The sequence below is a fragment of the Lutzomyia longipalpis genome, chromosome 4, assembly GCF_024334085.1.
Source record: "Lutzomyia longipalpis isolate SR_M1_2022 chromosome 4, ASM2433408v1".
Taxonomy (NCBI): Eukaryota; Metazoa; Arthropoda; class Insecta; order Diptera; family Psychodidae; genus Lutzomyia; species Lutzomyia longipalpis.
In genome coordinates this window covers 23169371-23178993 of record NC_074710.1, presented here as the reverse complement: position 1 = coordinate 23178993, position 9623 = coordinate 23169371, and the positions used below count along the sequence as shown (strand labels likewise).

Here is a 9623-nt window from a genome sequence, read left to right as displayed (position 1 = left end):
CTTCATTGAAGAAACTCTCTCCGATCTTGACAAAAGGTACCTGCTGCTAGAAGAAAAAACAGGGCAATATCAGCGAATAAAGGAATCAGTGCAAGTGTGGAACTTGACAACCACGGCAGACGATTTGCATAAGGCCAGAATACCAAGATTTAAATCGCAAACTGTGCAAACAAAGAGCAAGTAAGCAATTTCGTTACCCAAGATTCCAGGGTGATTGGGAATAAGAAAAGAGGAATATTTTGTTTTCTTCAGATTACTTGGTAATGCACTCTCTCGCTTCTAGAACCAGCAAAGAACCAACCATTATTGAGAATAAATTTTGTATTTTCTAAATAATTTTATTGGCAAATGGGAGTGTGTGTGAGATAAGAATAAACCGCAGTAAAGATCATCTCTTTATGGCAAATTCTGTCCCTCAATAATGGGGGTGGGTTCCTGTGTTGTTGGTGGTTGCTCCTGTCCAGCACACACAGCCTCATCTGGATGCCAGCAGGCCATCCTGGTGATGTCGTAGTACAGATTTCCAGGGCATTCATCGGCAAACCTCTCACCGTTGACACAGTGGAAGAATCTGTGGCAGAGGAAGGGATGTGGCACTGTGTAGATACCTGTGGCTTCGCATGTTACATTGACAGCTTGGCAGTTGGCAAGGGATGGGTAGTTGCAGTTCTCATTGACGGGGTCCCAGTGAAGTCCATCGGCGCATCTGAACTGAATTGGATCACCGAAGTAGCACAAGTGGTAGACATCACACTGATTAGCATCAGGGAGGAAGACGAGATTTTCGGGATCATTGAAGAGGGGGCATGGACGTTCGGGAAGGTCACAGTTTGCCAGGTAGGGGTGTTTGCATTCACCGGTTTCGGTGCTGAAGTAGAATCCGGGGGCGCATTCCCTGATCACAGCAACACCAGATACGCACTGGACAAAGTGAGCACAGCTGCTAGCATGGGGTAGCCTAGCTAGGCCATAAGATGGGCAGGGATAGAGGGTTGTGTCAGCATAGGCAACGGTGGCCAGAGCCAGGACGAGAACGTCTGAAATATTTTAACAAAAAAAATTATCCTTCACATCACTTAAATCAGCAAGTTAGGTTAACTTACACTTTAGCATCCTTGTGGCTTTGATGGCACGACAATGGGAACTAATGAGCACTTGTGAGCTACCTGAGCAGTTTTATACACAACACTGTATCATCTTGCATCCTTATCATTCCCACAGCCCCCGATTAATCACTCAGAGTGGTCTTCATGGCATCAAATAACCGCTGTCTCCACATCCATAAAAACTGTGCCACAAGATCAATACACCGAATTACTTATCTCAAAGAAAAACTGATAATCCCCCCAAAAACTGCTCATCATCAAAGACCGGCGCTGATATCCCCCAATCTTCCCAATGGACGAACAATTCATTCACAATCGCTCCATTAAATCTACCGCCCAAAACGCGGTTATTTAAAAAAGAATAAGAAGTAAAGAGATATAGAAAAGGAGTTCTCACAAATCATTCGTAGATAATCACGAGCTTCCGGAAGCTCTTCAGATGGCTTGAGGAGTTGTATCCTCAACTTGGTGATTTATAAAGTTGAGCAGATATGTTTGACTTTTCCGGAGCCGGATGATTGATGAAGATCATTTCTTGGAAGAGTCTTCCTGCTTTACTTAACTCACTGAAAAATTACCTAACATTCAAAATGGCAGCCAATCTCGTCTAATAAGATAATGAATTCGTTCTTTTTGGCCGTTTTTTTTCTAATCTAATGATTTTGTTATGAAATTGTTTCTATTTTTGTCAAAAACAAATGATCCTTGCGGTTATTTGATCCTTATTATTATTACGAAAGGATACAACATCCAACAGTACCGTTGATATTTGAATCCAAAGAATAACGACCCCTTGACATATTGTAACGACAACAGCGCCATAATTTATATCCTTTGCCACGACAGAATTGTAGATTTCTATCTAATAGACGCCATTCCCAAAGCAGAGGTAATTAAAATATTTAATTGTCAGTCAGGGAAAGAATAAAGCAAATTGTTTTACCAGTTAGATTTAAATATTCTCATATTGGTCGCCCTCTTATAATTGTCCTTCATGAGATTCATTCTTACTATGACTGTTGAAGAATAAGAAAGTAATAAAGAGCAAAGAGAGAAGGAGTGTATTTTATTGATTACAGAAAAGAAGAGAAGGAGAATATATCACAAATTAATTCCTAGTTAAGCGGTGAGGTTTTACTATCCGACCTATAAGGAGTGTTCGACGAGGTTATCCTTGGAATCTACATTGAAGTTAAAGATTCGACAAGCAACGTAGAACATCTTACATTTCTTCTAGGAAACGAACTCGTCTCAGCCAACGTAGGGCCAGCTTTGACGTCTAGTCCATCGAGCCAAAACATCTGATCCTTCGAGAAAACGAATACGTGTCTGAATGATTTTTTCAGTTCCTATTCCTTAATTTAAAGATAAATATAGAAATGTGGATCTTTATAAGTCTGAATCTTGGTTTTTTAAATGTTATTTCTTTGATGTGTTTTTAGGCAAATCATTCAACTCTATCAATCTGAGTTATTTATAGGCATAGATAGTATAGTGTTGACCGCAAAATTCTACTACATCAGTCCTCTCTGTTTGAATTTCATCACCACAAAAGGCCCCTTAGAGATACAACCACGATTCGCTTTATTTCTTTATTAGCCGCAATTTTATCTGCCAAATACTTCCAAATCTTGATTCTAATCTATCATTTGCGGATGATTCGTAGAATTTTGAGAGAACAAACTTTGTTCTTATGCTTGGTGGATAAGTGTATCATCCAATTCAGGAAGACTATCATACATCTTTGTCAACTGTCGGATGTTGATGGAACAAATCGCATCGATCATGTTGATTTCTTCAGAGCTGGTTGGGAGATGCAAAAATGAGCGGATGTGTCCATGAGATTAGCTGAGGCAATTCATAAATTTATCATGCGCTACCTTTTGATCTGAAGGAGGCTCGAATTTTATCAGGTTACGATGTGACTTATATGGTAGACAATAGCATTATGGCTCCTCAGCTATATAAGGCCCCCGCACGGAGATACGGATCTCTGTCGCAAAGAAATGCTCCAATTGAAATTTGATAGCGATTATATAAAACTCCTTTAGTAGCCCACACTTGGGATCAGTTCACGTTAATCTTCTGGTGCTGTGAGGTGGTTGAGAATCTTCAAAGAAAAGAAGGAATAATGCTTAAATGTGAGTGAAGACGTTTGGTTTTTGGCTTTCCTTAGGGAGTGTCCTTATGGGTTTTATCCTTTGGGATTTTTATATTGTAGATTTGGTACTTGTGCTGGCTGCTGTGGCCTGCACATTGGCCTCTCCAACTGCTATCTACCCCTGCCCTTCAACTGGACTTGAACGTCTTCCACATGCATCTAGCTGCAGTCACTTCATTCAGTGCATCTCTGGACATGCTGTCCTTCAGGAATGTGCTCCAGGCTTCTACTTTAGCGTAGAGTACCATGAGTGCAAGCATCCCTACCTGGCGGAATGTGATCTGATGGATCACGTCTGTCCACTCTTCAATGATCCCGAAAATCTCGTCTACCTGCCCGATGATACCGACTGCGAAGTCTACCACATCTGCGATGAAGGTGAACCAAGGGCCTTCAGATGCGCCGATGGTCTGCACTGGGATCCAATCAATGAGAACTGCAACTACCCATCAATTTCAAACTGCCAAGCTGTTGATGTGCAGTGCAATGCAACTGGTATTGCTGTTGTGCCACATCCCTTCCTCTGCAACCGATTCTTCCATTGCATCGAAGGTGAGAGATTCCCCGACATCTGCCCTGGGAATCTTGTCTTTGACGTTGTGAGGTGGAGGTGCCACCATCCAGACGAATCCACCTGTGTCTACTGGGATGTTGAACCATCAATCGAACCCTATCCGAGAAATAATTAAACCCTGAGATGCCAAAGAAATAAAAAAACGATTTTGCAGCTACAATTTTCCACACTCATAACATCCAAGTCTTTCCCGCCATAACATAAATCATCAATCATATAAATCACATCTATAGGATTTTCCCATTTTGTTGACTGAGCTTTACAAAAAAAAAAGAGAGACAAGCACCCGGAGAGGAAATGCCCAAAGCTCCCCCTAATTAAGGCCCCAGCAAATCTAGTGATTTCACAGTTGAGATTTTTTTTTGCTTTTCATTCAATAAGTCTTCTTCACCTCTGGTGGTTCCATTCAAGTGCACCGCATGTAGAGGATGTGCTTATCACAATGAAGCACTGATTACTTTTTTGATTTATTGAGGTAATTTTTGGCCAAATAATTTAAACATTAATAGCAAAGAGATTAAGATAGGCAAAAGAATCAGACTTTATTTGATTTATAAATAAAAAAACAAATTTTTTTAATAAAAAAATAAATAAAATTGTAAAATATTACAAGATTATCACACTGCAGCTTTAAGTGTTAATGCTTTTGCGTCCATTGGGTCATATTTCAATTTTTCACGTGGACTCAAAAGGGTTAAAAGCCTATTTGTAGTTATTTTTTGAACTTTCAATGTTATGGACATTTGTAGGGCTTCTTAAGAGTTTTAAATTCAACTCAATTGAATAAAAATTCTATGATCAGAACGAAATTTTTAATTATCATGCCATCTCGACTTGGGGAATGCCACAAAAAGGGCTATGGGCAACTTTTGTCTTTCTTCACTCTCTTTTTAGCGCCAATTTAATGCTAGTAACCTTAAAAATAAGATTGAGAAATTGGGAATTTTTGAAATAAGAGCGGCCATGTTGTTTTAACTGATACAGTCTTTGATAGATAAATAAAACGATAGATCGTTAAAAAAAATGGCGGAAAGATTTTGAAATATTAAGTTTTCTTGAGAAAAAGTTAAGATTTTATTTTTCTTAATCGGAACATAAAACTAATTAAGTTTTCTCAAGGGAAAGTTCTTAAGAGTTTTTTTTAGAATGATTTTTAAAGATTTTTTTTAAATGTTCTTAACAATTTTTAAAGTTTTTTTAGGCAAAATTAAAAAGAATTCTTAAATCAGACTGAATCAGGATAAAAGCATATTATTCGAAGATTTTTACTAATTTTGATGCCTGAAGGTGATTATTAAAAATTAGGCATTTAGACGGATTCATCCTGACTTAAGACATCTTAACTGTTACTCAAGGAAACTTAAGAAATTCAGAAGTAAATTTAGAAATTCTTAAGAAAATTTAGAAAATCCTGTATTTTGCCTAAGAAAACTTAAGACATGTTTAAAAAGATTTAAGAAAATTTTTTAATAAATATTAAGACTGTCTGACTAAATTTAACCCATTAAACCTTTAAACTTTTAATTGGAATTGAAAGATTTTTCTGTAAGATCTGTAAGACAGCTAAAAATACTCAAAAGGACATTATGCACTTTATATGATTTATTAATGTAGTCAAACTTTAAGAAAATTTTCTATAAACTTTCTTTTCACAAAAAATTCTTTAGTTAATTTTTTAATGTGTCTGTTCTGCAAATCCCCACTGTATTGTGAACTCTTCTTGTCTAATTTCAAGACGAAATTATCTTATCATTAGGTCAATATTATGAATTACCTATCTTTGTAATTCGTTAATTATGCTGCAATTACTTACTTCCTCCGGCGCCATAATGTAGGTAATAATCTTCTCAAGTTAGGCGATTAATAACAGTTGTGATGTCACCAATATTGATCAAACATTGATCAAAATATCAGTAAATGATCGAATTGACCAATAAAAATTCTTTTCTTCAGAGATATTCTTCTGGGAATTCTTTCATACATCATCGTTTTCTATTGTGTGCGTCATTAATGATCTGACCAAATGAGATACTTCCGGGTTTGCTGTAAGTTGCTCTGATCTTTACTACGACTGCCTAGTAAAATGTCAACGCTGAAATATCGATGATCTTGACCTAAAGGCGTTAAGCCATGTATAAAATATGAAAAACAAATGAATTTGATAAAATCGATTTTATGGGAAAAGATAAAACTTATCTTAATGTTTTCTAAACATTTGGATGATTCTTTTTTGAACTGCTTCACTAACCTGCTTTTATAAAATACAAAATTATGCCCATTTCTTCTTTAACACGATTTATGAAGAAATTAATGGGAGATTCATCTCATTCTTTTAAATTAATTTAATTTAAAAATTATTTATAAAAATAAAATAAATTATTATTTAAATAAATCTCTTACAAATGTAAATTTGAGATGAAATAATAAATGTAAATGTAATGTAAATGTTTTACGACTTGTTTTAGAGTTGAAACTGATTTTTTTTTTAAATAATCGTTGCGTTACGAGAAACCCATTTGAAGCCCGTTGATTTTAATTTAAAAAAAAACTTTCCATAAATTTTTATTTACTTTGTAAAATTTCATAAAATATAAACACAAACCACTTAAATCGCCAAAACTGATATCGGATTAACTTACGATACTTAAAGCTTTATTTAAATGTCTTTATAAATAAACCTAAATTCTTCACCTTTTATGACGACAACAGATAAGAGTTGAAATAAATTATTTTTGCGTGTCGCAAATTTTGGCAGAGAAAAGCAATTAATTAGACATACTTTTCTCAAGAAATAATCCACATCAGGCTTAAGCCTTATAGCTAATAAACACACTTCCTGTTATTATGGGACATAAGATGTGGGAGTTTTTTTTCTAAGGGGGGGAAAGCACAAAAGCTCTTTTACAAGCTTCTTATCAGGGAAAATTCAGCTGCAAGACCCCATAATTTGACTTTTTTTTCTTGGCAAAGCTGAATGGCGGGTATAAACGCGCGTACACTGTGGTGGGGGATTTGTAGCGTCTTAGAGGTTTGTAAGAAAGTGAGCAAAAAACTGACTATAATGTAGAACTCCAGTAAACAATGTGAGCAGAATGAAAAAAAAGGTGGGGGAGCAAAGAAAATTTCTGAATTTGATAACATACTTAATAAATTATTGAAGATTAATTTTTATTGATTGTGACGACAATGAATCACAAGCATGAAGACTTTGGCCATCTCGCTGCGATTTAAGTAAGAGCGGAATATAGGAGAGCAGCCAGTTGCCTTTCCACCGTCAACGAAAATTGTGAAAAAAAAAATTGTGAAAAATTGTGTTTTCTAGAGTAGAGGAAAAGTGAAAACTGCATCAAATGAAAAGCAAGTTAATTCAGAGAAAATGTGAAGTCAAAACTTTCCTAACCGTTCTCCTCCATCTTCAACAGATCTCTTCGTTTTGTTAGTCCTCCTCCTTGGAGTTGGACTTTCGAGTCAACATGATCCTGTATTTGGTAAAGTTGGTACAGTACAGTACCCATGTCCAGAAATTGGATACCGAAGGCTACCTCATACAAATTCCTGTGATAAATACGTACAGTGTCTCGGTAGTCAAGCATTTGTCGTTAACTGTGCAACAGGATTGCATTTTAACGACTTCGAAGGTAAATGCATGACTCCTGACAAGGCGAACTGCAACATCGACTCAATGCCATGCCCCCTCTACAATGACCACAAGAATCCCGTCTATCTGAGCAGCAATACAAACTGCAATCGATACTTTATGTGCTACAACAATCTCCCAGTTTCATTCAATTGTGCCGAAGGTTTCATCTTTGATCCCTTCCATTGGCAATGTAGGAATCCTGCAGACGCAATCTGTGATGTAAGTTGAAAATTTTCATCTTATTTTCATTTCTTTTATTAATAAAAAAAAAATTATTGTAGACAGTGCAAGTTACCTGCCCAGAAGGAGGAATAGCTGCTTTCCCACATCCAGAATTCTGTGATCGTTACGTTGTTTGTTGGCATGGTTATGACTATGGTGTTACCTGTCCTCGTGGTCAACATTTTGATATTAATAAGAGAACTTGCTTACCAGCTCATAAAGCAACATGTTACGCAGAAACAACAGCTGAACCAACATTGCCTACTGAAGCGCCTACTGAAGAGCCTTCAGTCCCAACTGAAGATCCAACTGAAGAACCGACTGAAGCTCCTACGGAAGAACCTTCAGTCCCAACTGAAGCACCAACTGAAGAACCTTCAGTCCCAACTGAAGCTCCAACTGAAGAGCCGTCAGTCCCAACTGAAGCTCCCACTGAAGAGCCTTCAGTCCCAACTGAAGCTCCTACTGAGGCCCCAACAGAAGCCCCTACGGAAGAGCCCTCAGTCCCAACTGAAGCTCCCACTGAAGAGCCATCAGTCTCAACTGAAGCTCCCACAGAAGCTCCTACTGAGGCCCCAACAGAAGCCCCTACGGAAGAGCCCTCAGTCCCAACTGAAGCTCCTACTGAGGCCCCTACAGAAGCTCCTACTGAAGCCCCCACAGAAGCTCCTACTGAAGAGCCCTCAGTCCCAACTGAAGGTCCTACTGAGGCCCCAACAGAAGCTCCTACTGAAGCTCCCACTGAAGAGCCATCAGTCCCAACTGAAGCTCCCACAGAAGCTCCTACTGAGGCCCCAACAGAAGCCCCTACGGAAGAGCCCTCAGTCCCAACTGAAGCTCCCACTGAAGAGCCATCAGTCCCAACTGAAGCTCCTACTGAAGAGCCATCAGTCCCAACTGAAGCTCCTACTGAGGCCCCTACAGAAGCTCCTACTGAAGCCCCCACAGAAGCTCCTACTGAAGAGCCCTCAGTCCCAACTGAAGGTCCTACTGAGGCCCCAACAGAAGCTCCTACTGAAGCTCCCACAGAAGCTCCTACTGAAGCTCCCACTGAAGAGCCTTCAGTCCCAACTGAAGCTCCTACTGAAGAGCCATCAGTCCCAACTGAAGCTCCTACTGAAGAGCCATCAGTCCCAACTGAAGCTCCTACTGAGGCCCCTACAGAAGCTCCTACTGAAGCCCCCACAGAAGCTCCTACTGAAGAGCCCTCAGTCCCAACTGAAGGTCCTACTGAGGCCCCAACAGAAGCTCCTACTGAAGCTCCCACTGAAGAGCCCTCAGTCCCAACTGAAGCTCCTACTGAGGCCCCAACAGAAGCTCCTACTGAAGCCCCCACAGAAGCTCCTACTGAAGCTCCCACTGAAGAGCCTTCAGTCCCAACTGAGGCTCCTACTGAAGAGCCATCAGTCCCAACTGAAGCTCCTACTGAGGCCCCTACAGAAGCTCCTACTGAAGCCCCCACAGAAGCTCCTACTGAAGAGCCTTCAGTCCCAACTGAAGCCCCCACAGAAGCTCCTACTGAGCAACCAACAACGGAACCATCACCAACCGATCCTCCAGAATGGAATATTGAAGACTTTGAGTGTCCATCGGGTATAATTCAAAAGAAGTTTGAGCATCCGAAGACATGTACAAAGTACATTCTCTGCTATTGGGGCAAAGCAAGCGAACATGACTGTCCGAAGAACACAATCTTCTACAGTTACCTCAGAATGTGTCTATACGGCAACCCAAAGACATGTTCTCTGTTCTAATGTCACAGAGTTAGCTGTGCTAAGTAACATTTTGAATTAGTGATATAGACTTAACAATTATATAGTATTTTATATGAAATAATAAAGAAAATACGTCATTGATATTTTTGATATGATTATTTGGTTGATAGTGCGTTTGAAGTCATTGGCCACTTCAGAAGATGTT

At 39.0% G+C, this 9623-nt stretch overlaps 3 protein-coding genes across 3 annotated transcripts in view; 1 reads left to right on the top strand and 2 right to left on the bottom strand.

Moving 5' to 3' along the window:
• Positions 1 to 9623, bottom strand: part of LOC129795035 (probable asparagine--tRNA ligase, mitochondrial) — a 1173171-nt gene that overhangs the window by 1088728 nt on the left and 74820 nt on the right. The window lies entirely within an intron of this gene.
• On the bottom strand, positions 318 to 1255 carry LOC129795093 (peritrophin-1-like). The gene is made up of 2 exons (XM_055836129.1): positions 1104 to 1255; positions 318 to 1037 (listed from the first exon to the last, which is right to left on the bottom strand). The coding sequence occupies exons 1-2, from the start codon at positions 1111 to 1113 to the stop codon at positions 397 to 399; spliced, it is 651 nt and encodes a 216-aa protein (XP_055692104.1). The 5' UTR covers positions 1114 to 1255; the 3' UTR covers positions 318 to 396.
• Positions 3260 to 9553, top strand: LOC129795251 (zonadhesin-like). The gene is made up of 3 exons (XM_055836336.1): positions 3260 to 3945; positions 7264 to 7700; positions 7763 to 9553. The coding sequence occupies exons 1-3, from the start codon at positions 3294 to 3296 to the stop codon at positions 9455 to 9457; spliced, it is 2784 nt and encodes a 927-aa protein (XP_055692311.1). The 5' UTR covers positions 3260 to 3293; the 3' UTR covers positions 9458 to 9553.

What these genes read in the sequence shown, in the direction of transcription:
- LOC129795251 (XM_055836336.1), top strand. Translation starts at nt 3,294, where the DNA reads ATGGGTTTTATCCTTTGGGATTTTTATATTGTAGATTTGGTACTTGTG. An exon ending in ATCAATCGAACCCTATCCGA is followed by an intron (nt 3,946 to 7,263) that starts GAAATAATTAAA and finishes CATCTTCAACAG; the next exon opens with ATCTCTTCGTTTTGTTAGTC. An exon ending in CTGCAGACGCAATCTGTGAT is followed by an intron (nt 7,701 to 7,762) that starts GTAAGTTGAAAA and finishes AAATTATTGTAG; the next exon opens with ACAGTGCAAGTTACCTGCCC.